General features: G+C 44.6%; 1 protein-coding gene across 1 annotated transcript; it reads left to right on the forward strand.

Annotated features, from left to right (window-relative positions):
* The first annotated feature begins 786 nt into the window (after positions 1-786).
* On the forward strand, positions 787-17,113 carry LOC145348678 (uncharacterized). Its single transcript, XM_080196837.1, has 9 exons — positions 787-1,141; positions 4,976-5,236; positions 6,861-6,992; positions 7,975-8,079; positions 10,531-10,623; positions 10,717-10,812; positions 12,130-12,231; positions 13,326-13,387; positions 17,042-17,113. The coding sequence occupies exons 1-9, from the start codon at positions 844-846 to the stop codon at positions 17,111-17,113; spliced, it is 1,221 nt and encodes a 406-aa protein (XP_080052963.1). The 5' UTR covers positions 787-843.
* The last annotated feature ends 5,978 nt before the right edge of the window (positions 17,114-23,091 follow it).

Here is a 23,091-nt window from a genome sequence, read left to right on the forward strand (position 1 = left end):
CTTCTTCACCCAAAGACTTGTTTATCTGTGGAATTCCCTGCCTAGTGAAGCAGATGAGGCTACCTAATTGAATGTTTTTAAGGCAAGGGTAGATAAATTTTTGAACAGTAAAGTAATTAAGGGTTATGGTGAGTGGGCAAGTATGTGGAGCTGAGTCCATAAGAAGATTAACCATAGTCTAATTGAATGGTGGAGCAGGCTCAAGGGGCCAGATGGCCGAGTCCTGCTCCTAGTTCCTATGTTTATGTGCTGATTTATTTTGTTGAATTCCAGTTTCACCATCTGCTGTGGCAGGATTTGAACCTGGGTGCACCAGAACATTTAGCTGAATTGCTGGATGAATAGCTTAGCGGTAATGCCATTAGGCCACCACTCCCCCAATTAAAGTGAGAATGAGAAGACCGTGGCGAGCTGCCTTTTTGAACCGCTGCAGTCCATGAGGTGAAAGGATTCTGCTAGCACTGGCAAGCAGGAAGTTCCAGTGACGGTGAATGGAATTTTAAAAAATCTATTCATTCTTGGGACATGGGTGTCGCTGACTGGCCAGCATTTATTGCCTATTGCTAGTTGCCTGACAGTAGTTGAGAGTCAACCACATTGCTGTGGGCCTGGAGTCACATGTAGGCCAGGTCAGATAAGGACAGCAGATTTCCTTCCATAAAGGGACATTAGTAAACGTGGTGGGTTTTTCTGACGGTGGTTTCATGGTCATCAGTAGCATCTTAATTCCAGATTCCTTTTACTGAAAAATATCTGGAATTAAGCAGATGACAAACTAAACACTCATTTGACTCTGCACCGAGGCTGGACTAATCATTGTTTCTGTTATTTCTTGTAGAAAAAATGGAAGCTTACTTGGCTCCTGGGAGCTCCATGTTCTTCCCTGGAGTGTTTGAGAATCAAAGGGGTGTGCCACTGCTTTTCCAATGGCAGGTTGACAACGGAAACAAAATGAGAGTGCTCCAGTACCATGCACAGGCTAAAAAACCTTCCATCATGAATAAGTTCAAAGGTCGTCTTGACTTCTTCTCATCTAATGGATCCTTTGTCCTTCACAACTTAACTTCTTCAGATGAGGGTCTTTATACACTTTCTGTCGATATGCGAGATATTGTTCAAATTGTCCGGCTAAGGATAATGGGTATGCCTGCCTTGCAAATTTAAACAACAGTAGCATATATTATGGCATCAGATATCTGAACATTCCAACCAGTCACCCCAGCCTGAACAGGAAAATTAACCTGTTTGTGTAATTAAATTATTCTGGGTGGCACAGCAGTTAGCACTGCTGCCTCACAGCACCAGGGATCTGGGTTCAATTCCCAGCTTGGGTCACTGTCTGTGCGGAACCTGCACGTTCTCCCCGTGTCTGTGTGGATTTGCTTTTGGTGCTCCGGTTTTCTCCCACGGTCTGAAAAGACGTGCTGGTTAGATGCATTGGCCGTACTAAGTTCTCCTTCGGTGTACCCGAACAGGCGACTTGGGGATTTTTACAGTAACATCATTGCAGTGTTAATGTAAACCTACTTGTGACACTCAAATAAATTTTAAAACTTTAATCCTTTACAGTGCAACAAATTAACCCCTCTGTTAGTTGGTGAAAGAATTTTATGCAAACAGATTAATGCGATATATAGTAACATTTGTAGTTCATTTACTGAGGGAGAGCTTTATTGTTGAAGGTGTCTTTTTTTAGCTGTCTCTGCAAACTGACTCTCTGATCTGATTTGATTTATTATTGTTACATGTGTGAGTATATAGTGAAAAGAGTATTGTTTCTTGCGCGCTGTACAGACAAAGCATAACGTTCATAGAGAAGGAAAGGAGAGACTGCAGAATGCAGTATTACAATCATAGTGTAGAAAAAGATCAAGTTAGTGTGAGGTAGGTCCATTCAATGGCAGCAGGGAAGAAGTTGTTCTTGAGTCAGTTGGTACGTGAGCTCAGACTTCTGTATCTTAATGCAGGTGGCATTGTGCTGTGAGGCAGCAGTGCTAATCACTACGGACCCAGGTTCAACTCTGGCTTTTGGTCACTGTCTGTGCAGAGTCTGCACATTCTCCTGGTGTCTGTGTAGGTTTCCTCCAATTGCACTGGTTTCCTCCTACTCTCCAAAGATGTGCTGGTTGGATTGATTGGCTGTGCTAAGTTACCCCTTAACATCAGGGGAACCAGCAGTGTAAATACATGGGGTTACAGGGATAGGGCCTGGATGGGATTGTAGTGGGTGCAGGCTCGATGTGCTAAATGCCCTCATTCTGCACTGGAGGGATTCTATGAATAGATCAGGTGGAGACTTAAGGTTCTGTTTCACCTTTCCAAGAGCAGAAAATTTACCTTCTGAGCTCTTTATTCATAAGAACATAAGAACATAAGAACATGGAGCAGGCCATCTGGCCCTTCGAGCCTGCCCCGCCATTCAATAAGATCATGGCTGATCTGTCGTGGCTCAGTTCCACATTCCCGCCCTCTCCCCATAACCCTTAATCCCCTCTCTTATCAAAAACCCATCAACCCGCTTCTTAAAAATATTTAGCGAGGCAGCCTCCACCACTTCAACGGGCAGAGAATTCCAGATATTCACCACCCTTTGAGTGAAGAAGTTCCTCCTCAACTCCGTTCTAAACCGCCCCCCCTTTATCTTGAGGCTGTGCCCCCTAGTCCTACTGTCTTTTTTGAGCGGGAAGAGTCTCTCCACCTCTATCCTATCCATCCCATTCATCATCTTATACGTCTCAATGAGATCTCCCCTCATTCTTCTAAACTCTAACGAGTACAAGCCTAGTTTATTCAGCCTCTCCTCATAGCTCAACCCCCTCAACTCCGGTATCAGCCTAGTAAACCTCCTCTGCACTCCCTCCAAGGCCAAAATATCCTTGCACAGGTGCGGCGCCCAAAACTGCACACAGTACTCCAGCTGCGGCCTCACCAATGCCCTATACAGCTGCAGCAAGACCTCCCTACTTTTATATTCAATCCCCCTCGCGATGAAGGCCAGCATCCCATTCGCCTTCCTGACCACCTGCTGCACCTGCAGGCTGGGTTTTTGCGACTCATGCACAAGGACCCCGAGGTCCCTCTGCACCGTCGCCTGCTGCAGTTTTTCGCCACGTAAGTAATAGTCCTTCCTACCATTCTTCCTACCCCCTCCAAATCCCAGAAAAACACATTAAATGACCATTCATCATATTTCTGTGGCAGAACTGTGGATAAATTCACTATCACGTTTGTCACACAGTAACTGCACTTTAAAACTAGCTGGGACGTGCTGTGTCTACAATAAGGTGCTGTGTAACTACAGGTCCTTTCTTTGTCACTTTTTTTTAAACAAATGGACCCATCATACCCATCACGTAACAACTGCTCTTTATAAATGGATGCAAAACACTTTGGTGTTAAATGTATCATTGGGAATACCTTAAAGAAGATGTCATGAGGCACCACATTAGGGATTAACTTTAACATGATGCAGGTTTATTAATACAATGTTGCTTGGTTGAGGTTCATAAAATCCGCAGAAGGAGGCCATTTGGCCCAAAGAGCCTGCATAAACCCTCCAAAAGAGCACTTTACCCAGACCCACTCTCCCTCCCTATCCCAGTAACCCCACACATTGACCATGGCCAATTGTAATTAGACTTCAGAGGCAGAAATCCCTTTACCAAAATCCCTGTATTTACAAACTGTAACAACAGTACACAGAGTGTGAATAGCTAACAGTCTGTCTTCGCAGGTATCAGAGGAACAGACACTCCTGGTTAAATACAAGGCAAAGACTCCAATTGGCCCAACAATTTGATCTTTAATTTTTTCTCATACTAACCAAATAAACTAAAGTAAATTTAACTTTGGGACAAATTAAAAGCGGCAGCTCCACAAAAGGAGGGGGAACAGCCCAAACAGAAAATGAAGTTGAAAGGAAACTTAAAACATTAAATCAAAAGGTGATTATTGGGGTCAATAATACACCTCAGCTTCTGCGGTGTCCAGCGGACGCAGAGGACGTCAACTGCACCCGTGGACACCTGCATGCTCCCTCTCCAGATAAACCTGACTGCAAACATAGCAACGGTAGAAGGGCAGGCAGTCTGGATGGACGACCCTATTGATCACCTGCTGCCTGGACCTATTGATGGCTCACCTCACCAGGCCCAGGAGCAGGTTCCCGAGGAGGTCATCTTCCCGAACAGGCCCTCTCTGCACCAGGTGCCCATAGATCAGGATTGTGGGACCGAAATGCAAACAAAACGTTAATAAAAGATTTTTTGGGGAACTTAAATGTGTGTGTAATCTATAACATAAAACATAGACATGGTCCACTGACTCCACCAGACCACAGAAGAGGCAAGCTTGGGAGCCCATGAACCTAAAAAACCTATGGTTGTTTGGTACTGCTGCATGCAGCACCTCCACCTCCCCAATCCCCAAGCTAATTGGAGCAGATCCTTCCATACAGAGACCCCCACTAGGAAGATCCTTAATTAGGGAGCTCATACACCAATAGGCTAACCTCAATAGCCTGATTGAAGTCATTACACCAATCCACCTTAGCTACACATCTTGGGACCCTTGAGGGGCAATTTAAGATGGCTAATCTACCTAACCTGCACATCTTTGGGCTGAAGGATGAAACCGGAGGCCCTGGAGGAAACCCATGGAGACATTGGGAGAACGTGCAAATGCCACACAGTCACCTGAATCCAGAATCGAACCTGGGTCCCTTGCCCTGTGAGGTAGCAGTGCTAATCATTGTGCCGCCAGTGCAAGATGGAAGAACCCCAAAAGTTTGCACCATTACAGGCCAAATGGTGTTAGATCAGCAGAGCTGCACTTATTAACATATTTAGTAATCGGCTGCTGTACAGGTGCAAAATTCTTCTCCAAGCATTTTCCACTATGTTAAGATGCGGTGAGAATTCATTGCAAATAATGCTTTTAATATCTCAGTTCTTTAATCAGCACTTTTTCTGTTCAGATGAGTTGTTAAATGCTTCGATACTGAGTAACTCCAGCTCCCTGGATTCCACCATCGCGCTGACCTGTGATGTTTCTGGAAAGCCTCACACATATCAGTGGCAGAAAGACGGAGGGGAAATCTCTCAGCATCACCAACTCATAAACGAGAACAGAAGCCTCATCATCTGGAACGCTCAGAAAAATGACAGTGGGACCTATACCTGTATCGCACGCAATCCCGTCAGCTCCATCCGGACACATTACACGTTAACAATTTGTGGTAAGCTTGATTTATGGATGGCACTTTGAAGGGGACATTTGTAACATCTGCTTTTGGTGAAATTTCTAAACCAGCACTGAAGCAGAGAATGCTCAGAGCCAAATTAATTTTAATATTAAAATTATTTTTGATAATAAAGAAGAGACATTCCTTTACTCAGAGTTGTTGAATTGTTTTGCCACGAGGAGTTTTTTTAAATTCATTCATGGGACATGGGTGTTGCTGACAGGGCCAGCATGTATCGCCCATCCCTAGTTGCCCTTGGAGGATAGTTGAGAATCCATCACATTGCACTGGCTCTGGATTCACATGTAGGCCAGACCAGGTAAGGGCGGCAGATTTCCTTCCCTAAAGGACATTAGTGAACCAGATGGGTTTTTTCCAACAATTGTCAATGGCTTTGTGGTCATCAGTAGGTTCTCGTTATTATTTATTTCAAATTCCACCATCAGCCATGGTGGGATTTGAACGCAGTCCCCCAGAACCTTAGCTGAGATTTTGGATTAATAGTCAAGCGAAAAGACCACTAGGCCATTGCCTAGTGTGCTGACCCATTGAATCTTTTCAGGGAGAGAGAGCTTATTTTGCAATCTAAAAGATACCCAAAATTGACATAGAACAATTTATGAACATTCCAAATTATTTTCAGAGCTGCGTCCAGCCAGCGCTCTTTCTAGAGATGTTTACAGAGCCTACCAGCAGTTGGGGGATCTGTAAAATTTGCCTCCCCTCCTGGCTGAGGAGAGGAGTCTGCAAAATTTTCCAGGTGGCCTTACAGTCATAGAATCAGAATCCCTATAGTGCTGAACGTGGTTATTTGGCTTATCGAGTTTGCACCAGCAACAATCTCACCCAGGCTCTATTCCCATAAGCCCCATATATGTGCCCTGTTATTCCACCTGACACCAAGGGGCAATTTAGCATGGCCAATCCACCTAACTTGCACACCTAGCCGCACTGTGGGAGGAAACTGGAGCGTCCAGAGGAAATCCACACAGACATGGGGAGAACGTGTGAACTCCACACAGACAGTGACCCAAGGCTGGAATTCATCCCCGGTGCTGTGAGGCACCAGTGCTAATCACTGTGTCTTTTTGCCACCCTCCTGCCCTGCCCTGCCAGTTGAGGCTCTTAACAGGCCAATTTATAGCCACATAAAAGCTGCTTCCTGCTCTGAGGCTGGCTGGAGGAGATCAGGGACAAGGGGAGGCCTGACAGGTGACTCTACTCAGGCAGTGGAACAATCATTCTCTCTTTCCAATCTGAATCCACAGCCTCACTCCAAGGCCTCCCCTCCCCTCCACGGCACCTTTTTTCTTTTATTTTTGGGACAGGATTACTGGCATGAATGGATTTTAAAAAAGATTTATCCAGACTATTTTGAAATTCATCAACCAATCTGAGTTACCATGACAACTCAGCAGCTTGTGCGTGAAGATTTGATAACATGGTACAGTTGGGCTTGAAGCCACAAGTAGGCCAAACTGGTCAGGATGGCAAATTCCCTTTGCTGAAAACTGTCAGTGTAGCATTTAGGATGTTGTACCAGTTGATGGTTTCTCATGTTCATTGTCTGGTGCAATGCTCTCGCTTCTGTTAATTACGTTTCTTTTTCAAATTACAGGCGATTCATTCAAGCAGACTGTAATCATTAATGCATCGATCACAGGACTGATACTTTCTTCATTGCATTTTACTTTATTAATTCTTCAGTTCTGTTTGATTACAGAAAATCCTGTTAGAAAATCCTGTCAAGGTATTTGTCAATAAATCCAATATACACTTGGATATTATTAATTCATAGGTTTCTCTTTAAATTAGTTTTGACCAGTTTAAACTTTAACATAAATGTGAACTTTATATGAGTATTTTTTAAAATAAGTTTATTTATTAGTGTGACAAGTAAGCTTACATTAACACTGCTTGGGTCACTGTCTGCAGAGTCTGCATGTTCTCCCCATGTCGGCAAGGGTTTCCTCCAGTTTTCTCCCACAATCCAAAAGACATGCTGGTTAGGAGCACTGGCCAAGCTAAGTTCTCCCTCAGCATACACGAACAGGCGTTGGAGTGTGGCGACTAGGGGACTTTCACAGTAACTTGATTGCGGTGTTAATGTAGACGTACTGGCAGCATGGTGGCACAGTGATTAATACTGCTGCCTCACAGCTCCAGGGACCCAGGTTCGATTCCTGGCTTGAGTGACTGTCTGTGTGGAGCCTCGCATGTTCTCCCCATGTCTGCATGGGTTTCCTCCCACAGTCCAAAAAAACGTGTTGGTTAGATGCATTGGCCATGCTAAATTCTCCCTCAGTGTACCCAAACAGAGACTGGAGTGTGGCGACTCGGAGATTTTCATAGTAACGTCATTGCATTGTTAATGTAAACCCACTAATAAATAAACTTAAAAAATAAACTTCTAACAACCACTTGGATTATGAATACATTGAGTAAACACAGTTGTAATGTTTAAAAAAAGGTTGAGTAAAGACTTGAGGGAGGTGTAGTATAAAGGTTGTTGGCATAGATATGATTAATGTGGCACTGGGTACAGTATCATTTATAGTGTCACATGAATTGGTGGCTGGGCCCATGGCTGTAATACCCAGTATGACTGACAACCTATTCAGCCCAGAGGTTGTTATCTGTTACACTGTAAGTTGCTGTATGTAAAATTCACCTCCTCAGCAGATTACTGTGGATTTCTAACATCTTTAACATTCTTTTTTCTTTCTCTGTAGCACTTCAGAAATATGTCGCACTTCTGTTTCAGATTCTGTTGAGTATTGAAATTCTGACTCTTATTGCCATCGCCATTGCCCTCAACTTCCATATTTTGATTAAAGGTACAGTACATGAAATAATATTTATTTATGTTAAAATAATCAGCTAATACGAGGTGAGTAGGTAATCTACAGAGCAATTGTTCACTGCTACTCATTTTGTTAAATGTATAATCCTAAACTGAATTGATGTATACTTTTAAGAAAGGTAAAAATGCCACAAAGAGAGTTCTGTTTCGTTTAGGTTTTGCGTATGGACCCAGATGCCCGGGAGTCTGAGTAAATTTGTGACTAAAAAATCTTGGGAGTCTTTTGGTTTTATTTGTACCTACACATTCTTAAAGATGTTTTACAATCCCTGGATTGAAAAAGATGGGTTAAAAGTTCAGTAAGAACAAAGTAGAAACAAAACCTTATTGTTGCCTAGTGACAGTGATCCAGTGAAGTATAAGGCAGGGGTGGAATTTTCCAGACATTCCCACTGGCGGATCTTCCAGTTCTGCCAATGGTGAACGCCACCCCCCCCACCCCCCGCCGCTGCAGGTTTCCCAGAGTTGGGGCTGTGGGGGGAAGGAATGGGTGGTGCCTACAATTGGGACCCACATTGACAATAGCAGGATCAGATGATTCCTCCACCTTCCAATGGTGGGCCATCTTCGCCCACCAAGAAACATGCTGCAGGAATCCGTGGAAAATTTTTTCCCATGAATTGAGAGGGAAAGTATTCAGTACCAATGATAGGATTTTTGAGATTTGAATCATCGAATCCCTACAGTGCGGAAGGCCATTCAGCCTAGTGAGTCTGCGCTGACCACAATCCCACACAAGGACTATCCCCTTGACCTCGCGCATCTACCCCACTAGCCTCCCTGATACTAAAGGGCAATTTAGCATGGCCAATCAACCTAACCTGCACATCTTTGAATTGTGGGAGGGATCTGGAGCACCTGGAGGAAACCCACGTAGACACGGGGAGAATGTGCAGTCTCCACACACACACGTACAGCCACCCAAATTGGTAATCAAATCCAGGTACCTGGCGCAGTGGGGCAGCAGTGCTAACCACTGTGCCTCCGTGCTGCTGCATTGTGTGACAGTGGGAGAAGGCATGGATGTTGAGCTTCCTAATTAGATAAAGTGCATGGCTATTGGGAAACTAGTTATAGGACTCAGGACTCAGTAAAGTGAGGTGCTGAGTTTAGGGAAATATTGGTTGGCTCAGCAGTTGAAGAAACAGCAAGTTTTAGAGTGTTTGTGGATGTCTCGGGAAATGTATGAGTTGACTGAGATATAGCAAGTGAATGTTCAGGAATTTGCCAGAAGAAAACACATCGCAACTGTGCCAGTCCCAAGCAAGGAGCATTTATGTCAAGCTAAAGGTAACTATTAACTGGGCTTACGTGTTTGTAAGGATATTGCTGGGGTAAAGGATGAGTATGAATTTGAATTGTCTTGGTTATGTATTGATATCTTTCCAACCTTTTTATTTGTCTGGCATAGTCACTATTGAGGTGGCACAGTGCCTCACAGCACCAGAGGCCCAGGTTTGGTTCCCAGCTTGGGTCACTGTCTGTGTGGAGTCTGCACATTCTTCCTGTGTCTGCATGGATTTCCTCTGGGTGCTCCAGTTTCCTCCCACAGTACAAAGATGTGCAGGTTAGGTGGATTAGCAATGTTAAATTGCCCCTTAGTGTCCCAAGATGCATAGGCTAGAGGGATTAGTGGGGTAAATATGTGGGATTATGGGGATATGGCCTGGGTGGGATTATTGTCAGTGCAGACTCAATCAGCCAAATGACCACCTTCTGTACTGTAGGGTTTCTATGACATCTCTTCTTTCAATAAAAATTAAGGGCAGCACAGTGGTTAGCACTGCTGTGTCACAGTGCCAGGGACCCGGGTTTGATTCCAGCCTTGGGTGACTGTGCAAACTCCACAGAAACATTCTTCCCATGTCTGTATGGGTTTCCTCCTACACTCCAAAGACGTACAGGTTAAGTTGATTGGCCATGATAAATTGCCCCTTGGTATCAGGGGACCAACAGGGGAAATACATAGGGCTGCGAGACTGGATTGTGGTTGGTTCATGTTTGATGGGCCGAATGACCACCTTCTGTGATTCTATGATTTCATTGTATTCAAAGGTCATCAGCAGATTCCTGTGAATTTGTTCAGTAACTTTCCTCCACAAAACCTAGGAAAATGTTATCAAGCTAGTCTTCACCCTGGCTTCTGATTTGTCCAATATTAACTGGGATTTTAGAATAGCACAGACAATGCTGCTTTAAATGGGCCACCCAGTCGGCATGTGGGTCCTGGGTCACATAACCATCTTCCAGGCGCAGGCAAATGTGCAAGTAGGAACAGGGACTAAATGCAGCCTCGCGGACGTAACTCGGAACACAGGTATGAAATGTCTGAGCCAGTGCTGCACAAGAACATTAGTGCATTTAGTTTAATCTCTCATTAAGTTATGCGCAGATGAATAATGTCTATTTTGTACCATTGGTACAGGTCTTACCTCCGTGATTGTGCTGATTATTTTAGTCATGATATCCATCCTGTTGGTTTTGGCTGTGACTCCCACATTCAGTAGGAAACGTACAGGTGAAGAGCAGTTTCCTTATTGTTTAAAAAAAAATTCCAATCCTAAAAATTAAATTACATCTTCTAAATCATCACAATGTTTGCGCTTGACAGATGTTCAATCTCCACTTGGCATAAGCAACATCGTAAGTTCCTTGCTCATGATTGCCATCTCAATTGCCATCATGACGGATGCGATTCAACAAGACAGTAAGTTTACTGATAGTCCTTCATTCCTGTTCTTAACGTTTCATCCAGCTAAATTTGCTCCCATGTAGTCTGAATGTTCTCAGTAAGCATCCTCCGTGAATATCAGAACTATATAAAATCAAGGGAGGCTGTAGTTTCAGTCACCCCTCCACCTCTCCCTCGAGAAAGAAGTCTCACTACACCAGGTTAAAGTCCAACAACTTGGAATCATGAGCTTTCAGAGCACTGCCCCTTCATCAGGTGAGTGGAGCGTTAGTTTCACAAACATGGCATATATGGACAAAGATATAAGATAATGGTTGGAATGCAAGTCTTTTTATTTACGTGTACAGACAGTGCGTGTGGAGAGAGGGATAATCACAGGTTAAAGAGGTGTGAATTGTCTTAGGACAGGACAGTTAGAAGGATTTTGCAAGCCCAGGCCAAATGGTGGAGGTTACACGTAGTGTGACATGAACTCAAGATCCCATTGAGGCCTTCCTCGTGTGTGCAGAACTTGGCTATCCCTCAAGAAAGATTGAGAAGGGTAAAATTGGCTGGGTTCAGTCCTGATGGACATTCTAAGGAAATTATTTTCATTTATCCCGATTTGAAATCAATGCCAGGGACCAGTGCTCAAATCCCAGTTTGGATCACTATCTGTGTGGAGTCTGCACGTCCTCCCCGTGTCTGCGTGGGTTTCATTCAGGTGCTCCTGTTTCCTCCCACAGAAATGGACAATTTTGTGAAGCCTTCTCCCAGCATGCACTGCAATAAACCAGGTAGATGCACATCCAATTACTGAATCCTAAAATGCAGAAGGGGTCCATTCAGCCCATCAAGCCTGCAACGACGACAATCCCACTCAGGCCCTTTCCCTGTAACCCCATGTATTTACCCTAGCTTGCCCCCCTGACAATAATGGACAGTTTAGCATGGCCAATCCACCTAACTGACACATCTTTGGCGTGTGGGCGGAAACCAGAACGCCCAGAGGAAAACCACGCAGATACGGGGCAGAAAGTGCAAACCCTACACAGTCACCCAAATCGAACCTGAGTCCCTGGCGCTGTGAGGCAACAGTGCTAACCACTGTGCCAACCTAATGCAAAATTCAGTGGGGAGATTAATACAAGCTGGAAATGTTCAGAGCCAAGGATTTCTAATGGTCTATCATAACTGAGAGACTGCTAATGAGGGGACGGTCAATGAACCCTCTTGTAAAGTTACCAAAAAGCTACGTTGCTAGCTAAAGGATACCTTTATGATTTATAATGAGCCTTTCAATTGTTTTTGAAAGACACCATTTGTTTATTTATGTTATGTTATCTATTGCAGATCAAAGATGTGAGCCAGCAGCCAATCTACAAACAAATATAATTCACACTATAGTGCTGTCATATGTTTTCTTTTCGATAATCCTTCCAGTTTCATTCAAATGTAAGTATTGTTGATGCAGTTACAGTGTACGTTTAAACTGTTGTACTGGCTGGAATTGATATTCCAGGGCCCGTCTAACTGGTGCAGAGCAAAACTTCCATATTTTTACTATAAATTACGATGGATGCTGGAATCTGAAACAAAAGGGAAAATGCTGGAAAATCTCAGCAGGACTCGCAGCGTCTGTAAGGAGAGAAAAGAACCGACATTTCGAGTCCAGATGATCCTTTGTCAAAGCTAAAAAGCGTAGAAAGTAGGAGATGTTTATACTGCAGGGTGAGGGAATGAAAGGCATGTGTGTGTGCATGTGTGCATGCATGTGTGTTTTCGATTTCCAGCTTGGGTTAAGTGTCTGTGTGGACACATTCTCCCTGTGTCTGCGTGGGTTTCCTCCGGGTGCTCTGGTTTCCTCTCGCAGTCCTAAGGTGTGCAGGTTAGGTTGATTGACTGTGCTAAATTGCCCCTTAGTGTCCCGAGATGTTTAGGTTAGGTGGATTAGCGGGGTAAATATGTGGGCTTCGTGGATAGGGCATGGGCGGGATCATTATTGGTACAGACTCAGTTGGCCAAATGGCCTCCTTCTGTTTTGTAGGGATTATATAATTCTATTAATATTTGCACAGATATAGCTAGGAAGACTTGTTTACACTTGAAAACTGTGCCCATATCTACTTCATTGCAAGAAAAAGTGTGCCAACATTACAAGGCCATTGGGATTCCACGATGCTCTTGGGAGTCACTGGGGAATCCATGGCTCAATAAATTTGGGAAACCCTGGCTTAACCGGTCAATATCTCTTGTCAGCCCTCACACAGCTTACCTTGCCACTTAGTTTGGTATCATCAGCAAATGGATTGTGACAGCAGAAACTCTTTGGGGATGTTATCAAAGCATTCCTGAACAAGCGTCCCTTTTGACTCATGGGAGTCCCTGGTTTGTAACGGATCAGACTGGGAAAGGTTCATTCTTGGCAAACTACCTGGTTAAAAAAAATTAAACTGAAAATAATTTACAACTCAATATTCTGATTATTGCAAAAACATGCTCAGTACGTTATTTCATCAATACAACTCATTCAATTTTCACATCTGTAGGTACAGAAAAGGATAAAAGAGGAAAAAATAAAAATGAGAATGCAGATCACTCTGAACGTGAAGTAAGTATTGTTACTAAGTATGAGTGATGAGTTAGAAGTATGGCTCTTTCTCTGAACTCTTCTGTGAATGACCCTTTTCACACAGTATTGTAGTCAGAAATGGGAAAGAGTTTCATTTTGCAGTGAAGGAGTAATCTTTATGGGGATTGAGCAGGCCCTAGAGATAAAGAGTTTAAAAGTTTCTTTATTAATGTCACAAGTATGCTTACATTAACACTGCAATCAAGTTACTTTGAAAATCTCCTAATCGCCACATTCCGGCACCTAGAAATCTTAAGATCAGCCGTGGTCTTATCAATGGTGCAGCAAACTCGAGGAACCAAATGGCCTACTCTAGCTCCTAATTCATATACTTGTAAACTTCAATCTGTTTTAGTTTATGTATTAGTGTCACAACTAGGCTTACATTAACACTGCAATGCAGTAACTGAAAATTCCCTAGTTGCCACACTCCGGCACCTGTTCGGTTACACTGAAGAAGAATTTAGCTTGGCCAATGCACCTAACCAGCACGTCTTGATGCACAGATAACAGAGATTATTCATCCAAAATTAAGCTCTGTTCAATATCTAAAATGGGAATAAATCAAAACCAAGGGAGAGATCAGCGACCGCCCTCCCCCTATCTCCGAGGCGCGAATCCCATTTGGCTAGTAAGCCTTGCGAGAGGACCAAAACGGGATTTGTGTCAGTGAGATCTCAATTTGAGATTCTTCCCACCCCCCGCCTGTGACGTGATCAGCTTAGCGCCCTTCCTGAGCAGGAATTATGATTTAAGACCATAAGATATAGGAACATTTGACCATCGAGTCTGCTCTGCCATTAAATCATGGCTGATGTGATTCTCCACCGCATTCTTCCACTTTGTCCTTGGGGGCAGCACGGTGGCACAGTGGTTAGCACTGATGCCTCACTGCACCAGGGACCCAGGTTCAATTTGCGGCTTGGGTCACTCCCTGTGTGAAGTTTGCACATTCTCCCCGTGTCTGTGTGGGTTTCCTCTGGAAGCTCTGGTTTTGTCCCACAGTCCAAAGATGTGCAGGTTGGATGCATTGGCCGTGCTAAATTGCCCCTTAGTGTCACGGGCTGCATAGGTTAGAGGGATTAGTGGGGTAAATCTGTGGGGTTATGGGGTAGGGTTTGGGTAGGATTATTGTGGTAGGATGGGTTGAATGGCCTCTTTCTGCACTATAGGCATTCTATGATCATAGTGACATAGATAAGCTATTAAAATAAAACAAGGAGGTGATGGCCTAGTGTTATTAGCGCTAGGCTATTAATCCAGAAACTCAGCTGATGATCTGGGGATGTGGGTTCGAATCCCATCATGGCAGATGGTGAGGTTTGAATTCAGTTTAAAAAAAATCCGAGATTAATAATCTACTGATGACCATGAAACCATTGCCAATAGTTAGAGAAACGAAAGTGGTTCATTAAAGTCATTTAGGGAAGGAAATCTGCCATCCTTATCCGGTCTGGCCACATGATTCCAGAGTCAAAGCATGTGGTTGGCCCTCAGCTGTCCTCGGGCTACTAGGGATAGGCAATAAATGCTGGTCAGCCAGTGATACCCAGGTTCCATGTCTAAATTTAAAAATGGGCAGACTAATGGAATTTAATTCTGAGAAGTGTGAAGTAATGCATTTTGGCAGAAAGGATAGGGAGAGGGAATTACTGACACAGTTTGAAAGAACGTGCTGGAGCAGAGAGACCTGGGTGCATGTGTGTCGATCTTTGAAGGTGGCAGGACATGCTGAGAGAGTGGTTAGCACAGCATTTGAGATCTTAGTCTTCATAAACAGAAGTACAAAAGTAGGGGAGCTGTGCTGAACCATGGAGCAAAGGAGATTGAAGAGAGAGCTGATAGAGGTGCACAAGATTACGACAGATCTGGATATGATAGACAAAGAAAATTCTTCCCATTAGCTAATGGTACATGAAGTGGAGATGCTGGTATTGGATTGAGGTGAGTACAGTAAGAAGTCTCTCAAAACACCAGCTTAAAGTCAAACAGCTTTATTTGGTATCACGAGCGCTTACCTGATGAAGGAGCAGCACTCCGAAAGCTTGTGACTCCAAATAAACCTGTTTGACTTTAAGCCGGTATTGTGAGACTTCTTACTAATGGTGCATAACTAGGGGACACAGATTTGAGATTTCAGGCAAGTGATACAGAGAAGATGTGAGGAAGAACTTACTTGTGCAATGAACAATAATGACCTGGAACTTGCTGCCCACAGGGTCGTAGAAGTCAAAACCATCAATGATTTTGAAAGGAAATTGGGTGTACGCTTGAAGGAAATAAACCTGCATGAATGTGGGTATTGTGTGAGGAATGGGACTGAATGGAACGCTCCAGTGGAAGCCAGCATCGACCCAATGGACAGAATGGCCATCTCCTGTGTCGTGGGCTGGATTTTGTGATCCTGTGCTGAGCACGTTTTAAGCAGAGGGGCACATCAAATATGGCTAACCTCCACCCTTCCCACCCATCTCCAAACCTGGTCCCCATAACATGGGATCCTGGTGGGTGCAGTAATCAGGATTCTGTCTGTCAGTTTAAAACAAATATTAACTGACAGTTGAGATTGTTTAAACAAGACAATTGGCTTGAATATTACATTCCCTAAACCCAAATATGGTTAATGTTGGAAATTGGGTTAGATTCAGAGACCATTTTTAAAATGACTCTCTATTGAAATGCCCAGAGTTGAAATATCTAACACTAGGGGGCGTGCACTTGAGGTGAGAAGGAGAAAATTAAAAAGAGAGAGTGGTACGTGTCTGGAACGTGCTGCCAGGGGTGTGGTGCAGGCAGATATGATGGGGACTTTTTTGGGGCTTTTACATAAGCACGTGAATATGCAAAGAATAGAGAGATGTGGACCAAGGGCAGGCAGAAGGGATTAGTTTAATTTAGTGTCATGTTTGGCACAACAGCAAGTGCCGGAATTTGGCGACTAAGGGAATTTCACAGTAACTTCATTGCAGTGTTAATGTAAGCCTTACTTGTGACTAATAAATAAACTTCTTAAAACATTTTCATGGGCCGAAGGGTCTGTCCCTGTGCTGTGCTCTTCTATGTTCTATGAAAAGTCGGGAAGTATTAATGGGCACATTTTTCGGGTGGTTACCTTTTATGTATTTTGTGGCAGACCCCAGTCACCACCATGATGGCATCTGCTTTTTATACCCTTCCTCTTGGCTTCCAGAAAGCGTCTCTTCCCCATTGCCCTCCTTCCTGGGGTACCCCATCCTTTCCTTTGCAAAAGTCCCAGGATGCATTGCCTCCCTTCCTGCCCTGACCACTTCAGAGTTCTGGCACTGCTGAGGCAGCGAGAGATGCCGGTCATTCAGAATGACCAATGGCGGATGGGGGCCACAGAAAATGGGGGATTGCTGGGGCAGCCGTTTTTCACATTGGCCACTTTGGAATGACCTTTTGTAAGGTGGGCGCAGCGAGCAGTATACCTTCCTCCCTATAAAATGCAGCTCCAAATCTAAAAGTAAAAGAGACAACAGACTTTAAGGAGGCAAATCAAATATATATTAACAAGTTTCACTAAATGTTGTTTTACTGTTTTGTCTAATTCGTTCAAAAAGTCAACTATTTTTAAACATTTTAATTCACCGTTTTGCCTTTATTTTCTCGAAGTTGAACAAGTCACTCTTGAACAGCCAGAGCGCTATTTCCGTTGAAGAGAAGCCTGGTGAGCGTGCTGACTGATCGCAGTGAACCTGAATCCAGGCATACTGATACCATTGACAAACTGCCTTAAAGGCAGAAGCGGTGCTCCAAGACTAAACTGCCTTAGATATTGCACCACTGTTGCCATTTATGGAATGGAGATGCTGGCGTTGGACAGGGGTAAACACAGTAAGAAGTCTCACAGCATCAGGTTAAAGTCCAACAGGTTTATTTGGTAACAAATGCCACTAGCTTTTGGAGCACTCCTCCTTTGTCAGGTGAGTAGGAGTTTCGATCACAAACAGTGCACCTCAAGATACAAACTCAATTTACAGAATAATGGTTGGAATGTGAGTCTTTACAGATAATCAAGTCAAAGAACAAAGAACAGAAACAGGCCCTTCAGCCCAACGAGTCCGCGCCGCCATTTTAACATTACCAGTCCCCCCCTCCACCCATGACCCTTATCTATTGTTTTATGGCAATCCACATTGAGGGAAACTAATTTAGGGACAATTTATTCCTGCCAATCAGCCTAATAACACATCTTTGGGGTGTGGGAAGAAACCGGAGCACCCGGAGAAAACCCACGCAAGCACGGGGAGAATGCGCAAACTCCCACAGACACTGGCCCAAATCCATGTGTCTGCACAGCAAACAGTGATAGTCACTGAGCTGTCGTGTTGCCCAGCATCTGGTCCAGTTTAAGCACACACTAATGACATGAAGCACTAGGCCAATCTCAAACATTCAAGAGCAGCCCACGTACGACCCATCGTGTGTATGCCCCTCGTTGGACAACAAGGCGGACCGACTTAAAACCTGTGAATTAAAAGAGAAAAAACATTATTATCATACCATATCCATTCACATTACCAGGGACGCCCCAATGCTAATGAACCTTATTTAAAACAATCTCCAACCCATTCATGTGCCTGCCTAAGTTACTCTTAAACAACTCTAGCGTGCTTGCCTCCACCACCTTACTTGGCAGAGCATTCCATACCCCCACTATCCTCTGTGTGGAAAAACCTCCCTCTAATATCTGTGTTATACCTCTCCCCCCTCACCTTAAGCCCATGGCCCCTCGCACTGTGTGTCTCTAACATAGGAAATAGCTTGCCTCTGTTTACTCTATCTATACCCTTCATAATCTTATATACCTCTATTAGATCCCCCCTCAGTTGCCGTCTGTCAAGGGAAAACAGCCCCAATTTGTTCAATCTTTCCTCATAACCCAGTCCTTCCATACCAGGCAACATCCTGGTAAACCTCCTCTGCACTCTCTCCAGACTCTCCATGTCCTTCCAGTAGTAAGGCGACCAGAACTGGATGCAATACTCTAAATGCGGCCTAATCAACGTTCTATACAACTGCAACATTAGACTCCAGCTCTTATATTCTATACCCCTTCCTATAAAGGCTAACATACCATAGGCTTTCTTCACAACCTTCTCCACTTGTACTGCCACCTTCAAAGACTTGTGCACTTGCACCCCCAGGTCTCGCTGCGATTCTATACTCTCTTATGGGCTTACCCTTTATCATATAAATCCCCCCAACATTATTCCGGCCAAAATGCATCACCTCACATTTATCCGGATTAAACTCCATTTGCCATATATCTGCCCAATCAACCAGCCTATCAATATCCCGTTGTATTGCCAGACACTGCTCCTCATTGCCTGCCAATCCAGCCATCTTGGTGTCATCAGCAAATTTGCTGATTACTCCCCCTTCCAAATCATTTATATACACTACAAAGAGAAGAGGTCCCAGTACTGAGCCCTGCGGCACACCACTAGCGGCAGACCTCCAGCTAGAAAAGGACCCCTCCACTACTACTCTCTGTCTCCTCTTTGCAAGCCATTAAAGGTACAGACAATGTGATTGAAGAGAGCATTAAGCACAGGTTAAAGAGATGCATATTATCTTCAGACATGACAGAGTTTTTGCAAGTCCACGCAAGTGATGGGGGTTACAGGTAGTGTGACATGAACCCAAGATCCTGGATGAGGCCGTCCTCATGTGTGCGGAACTTGGTTATCAGTTTCCGCTCGGCGACTCTACGTTGTCCCACTTACCTGACGAAGGAGCAGTGCTCTGAAAGCTAGTGGCATTTGCTACCCAATATACCTGTTGGACTTTAACCTGGTATTGTGAGACTTCTTACTGTGCTTACGCCATTTATGGAGCCATCTTAAATTCGGTGTTCAAACGCTTGTAAAAGAGCACTTTTTGCTTTTCCCTTTCTGAGGCAGAATATTCTGAGAATTTGTGCAGTCTGTGAGGCTCTCACCCCTGTTCCTCTCTCCCTCTCTCCCTTCCTCCCTCCCTCCCCTCCCTTCCTTCCTCCCTCCCTCCCTCCCTCCCTTCCTCCCTCTTTTTTGGGCACAGAGCAGTATTAACTTTTCTGGCTGCTGTCGTGTTAAACTGGATGCTATAGCGAGTGAATGGCAAATCTGATTTGGCTGACCACTCTCCCAAGGCCTCTAAAAGCCCCCAAAAAGGCGGTGGTGAGCTGCCTTCTCGAATCTTGCAGTCCATGTTGTGTGGGTACATCCACAGTGCTGTGAGGAGGAGAGTTTGCAGCTTGTTATCGGGGTTGTCAGCTCTTTATCCAACTCTCTTTCTGCCTTCCAAACTACCCTTTCCTCTGCCATCTTCTGTGACTGTGTATATATGGACAGCATGGTGGCACAGTGGTTAGCACTGCTGCCTCACAACAGCAAGGACCCAGGTTGGATTCCCAGCTTGGGTCACTGTCTGTGCGGAGTTTGCACATTCTCCCCTTATCTGCATGGGTTTCCTCTGGGTGGTCCGGTATCCTCCCACAGTCCAAAAGACCTGTGGGTTAGGTGCATTGACCATGCTAAGTTCTCCCTCAGTGTACCCGAACAGGTGCCGGAGAGTGGCGACCAGGGGATTTTCACAGTAACTTCATTGCAATGTTAATGTAAGCCTGCTTGTGACTAATAAATAAACTTTACTTTTATTTTATTTGTGAGCGTACTTGTGAGTTTGCACATTTGTACATTGCTGATGTGTGTTTCTGCAAATTTGCGTATTTATATGTACATTTTTGTGTGTGTGTGTGCATTTATTTGAATCATACAAATGTAAGTATCTGTAGATTGTGACGAGTAAATGTTTATTTAGGCAAAGGTATTTGATTTATTTCATTAAACAGAAAACTGTGTTAATTTGGGTGCAGTCTGTTACTTATCCCTCCAATCCATATTTTTAATTTTTTTTCAGTGATTTTGTTCTTCTTTCTGTCTTTGGGGTGGTACGGTGTTTAGCACTGCTGCCTCACAGGGCCAGGGACCCAGGTTTAATTCCTGCCTCGGGTCACTATTTTGTGTGGAGTTTATATGTTCTCCCTGTGTCTGCGCGGATTTCCTCTGGGTGATCTGATTTCCTCCCACACTCCAAAGATGTACGAGTTCGGTTGATTGGCCATGCTAAGTTGAGCCTAGTTTCAGGGGTTTCAGGAGTTGTGATCGGTGTAGACTCGATGGGCCAAATGGCCTTCTGCACTGTAGGGATTTTATGAGTCTTCTCTCTGACACACACCTTCAGAGAGGGTAGAACAAGTTATTTTGGATTGTGAAATGTTTAACCACAAAAACCTACCTATCTTTGATGTGGACAGATGGAATCACCACAGACATTGTGAGATTTAAGCATAATAAAAGCAAAATACTGCTCAGAAGGAAAAACAGAAAATGCTGAAAAAACTCAGCAGGACTGATAGCATCTATGGAGAGAAAAACAGAGTTACCATTTTAAGCCCATGTGACCCTTCTCCAGGGCGAAAGAGGGAGAAATGTGATTGATTGTACAAGAGGGGGTGGAAATGCTGGAACGGTACAAGATGGGGACTAGAAGAGATTACAACAAAGATGTGTTGGGTGGCACAGTGGTTAGCACAGCTGCCTCACAGTGCACGGATCCAGGTTCGATTCCTGGTTTAGGCTGCTGTCTGTGTGGAGTCTACACGTTCTCCCCATGTCTGTTTCATCTGGATGCTGTGGTTTCCTCCCACAGTCTGAAAGATGTGCTGTTTAGATGCACTGGCCATGCTAAATTCTCCCTCAGTGTACCCGAACAGGTGCCGGAGTGCGGCAACTAGGGGATTTTCTCAGTAACTTCATTGCAGTGTTGATGTAAGCCCATTTGTGACAATAATAAAACAAACTAGCGCACAAGACAGTATTAATGGCAGTGTGAAGAACTAGCAGAGGTGCTAATAGTGGCATAAAGGTAAGTTAGTAGAATGTGTTAATAGGAGGACAAAAGTTAGTGCCCAGTGAAAGCAAAAGAACAAGTGATGCATGACCCTGTAGGAAAGGTGGGGTGGGGAGGGTGGAGGGGGAGGGGTATGACCTGCGATTGGGCAAAACATTGAAACAAAAAAATTTGGAAATGGGTCAAAGTGAAGGCGAGAGGTCACAGTGAGTCCTGAGTGTCTACATGCCTACTCTGAAGATACCACTCCCCCCAGTGTGTGTTAGGCTTCACTGGAGCGTTGCAGCATCAGGGGCTGACGTGGGCATGAGAGGAAGGTGCTGAGTTAAAATGGCAAGCGACAGAATGGTTGGTGTCTTGCATGAGGGGTAGGAGAAGATGATTCCCCACAAAGCGGCTACCCAGTCTGTTTTCAGTATAAGGAGGATAAATGTGAATTGAGGTGGGAACCCTCAACATTGGGCGGCATGGTAGCACAGTGGTTAGCACTGCTGCTTTATAGCTCCAGGGACCTGAGTTCGAGTCTCAGCTCGGGTCACTGTGTGGAGTTTGCACATTCTCCCTGTGTCTGCGTGGGTTTCCTTCGGGTGCTCCAGTTTCCCCCCACAGTCCAAAGATGTGTGGGCTAGGTTGATTGGCCATTCTAAATTGCCACTTTAGTGTCCCTGGTTAGAGGGATTAGCGGGTAAATATATAGGGATATGGGGATAGACCTGGGTGGGATTGTGGTCGGTGCACACTAGATGGGCTGAATGGCCTCTTTCTGCACTGCAGGGTTCTATGAATTCAACATTTAAGCCATATTCAGATGAGCACTCGAAAGGCCATAAGCTCACAAGGCTATGAGTCAAGCGCTGGAAAATAGGATGAGAATAGATAGGTTCTTGATGGCCAGTGCAGGCACGATGGGCTGAAAGGCCACTTTCCATGCTGTAAAACTCTATGGTTGGAATCTTATGGCTGTTTGCTCTAGTGGGATTTTCCCATCATGCTGCAACGAACAGAGATTTGGCTGGGCACCAAGTTCTCTGTGTTCTCTGCAGCGGTAGCGGGGTGTGAACAGCCAATAAGATCACACCCATGTGAAGTATTGAACGTAGTTCTAGTCGCCACGACCAGGAGGATGTGGAAGCTTTGGAGAGAACACAAAGAAAGTTCACCAGGGTGTTGCCTGGTCTGGAGGGTGTTGTCTATGAGGAGAGGTGAATAAACTAGGATTATTTTCACTGGAAAGATGGAGGCTGAAGGGAGGCCTGATAGAGGTCTACAAAATTATGAGAGGCATAGACAGTGTCAATTATGGAGGGGGGGGCACAGGTTCAAGGGAGAGGCTTTTCATGCAGAGAGTGGTGGGTGCCTGGAACGCGCTGCCAGGGGAGGTGGTGGAACAACAATTAAGAGGCATCTGGATGGGTACCTGAATAGGGAAAGAATGGAGGGATTGAGGCCGAATCAGGGCAGGAAGTTATTTTAGTTTAGTTAGGGCATCAGTATGGGCTTGGAGAGCTGAAGGGCTTGTTCCCTTGCTATAATTTTCTTTGTTCTTTCTAAGACTGATGACAGGGCTGAGTTTGCTGTTGTCATTTTCTGTGCTATTCCTCAGTGTCTTCCTTTCTAGACCTTTTTTAAGTGGCTTGACGCAACTAATTGTGGCTAACCACGGGGTCTGGAGTCTTAAAGGAAGGACATTAATGAACCTGAGTGTTTTTTATATAACAGTGGTGGATTCGAAGGCCAATTCTCAAGAGCATCACCCTGGCAGTGTC

Source organism: Carcharhinus amblyrhynchos, chromosome 9 (assembly GCF_965287045.1).
Source record: "Carcharhinus amblyrhynchos chromosome 9, sCarAmb.v2.hapA, whole genome shotgun sequence".
Classification (NCBI taxonomy): domain Eukaryota; kingdom Metazoa; phylum Chordata; class Chondrichthyes; order Carcharhiniformes; family Carcharhinidae; genus Carcharhinus; species Carcharhinus amblyrhynchos.

Excerpts from the sequence above, each read along its gene's own strand:
- LOC145348678 (XM_080196837.1), top strand. The coding sequence starts at position 844 with ATGGAAGCTTACTTGGCTCCTGGGAGCTCCATGTTCTTCCCTGGAGTG. Across the intron at positions 10,813-12,129 it reads GGATGCGATTCAACAAGACA|ATCAAAGATGTGAGCCAGCA; the intron begins GTAAGTTTACTG and ends TATCTATTGCAG. Across the intron at positions 12,232-13,325 it reads CCTTCCAGTTTCATTCAAAT|GTACAGAAAAGGATAAAAGA; the intron begins GTAAGTATTGTT and ends TCACATCTGTAG.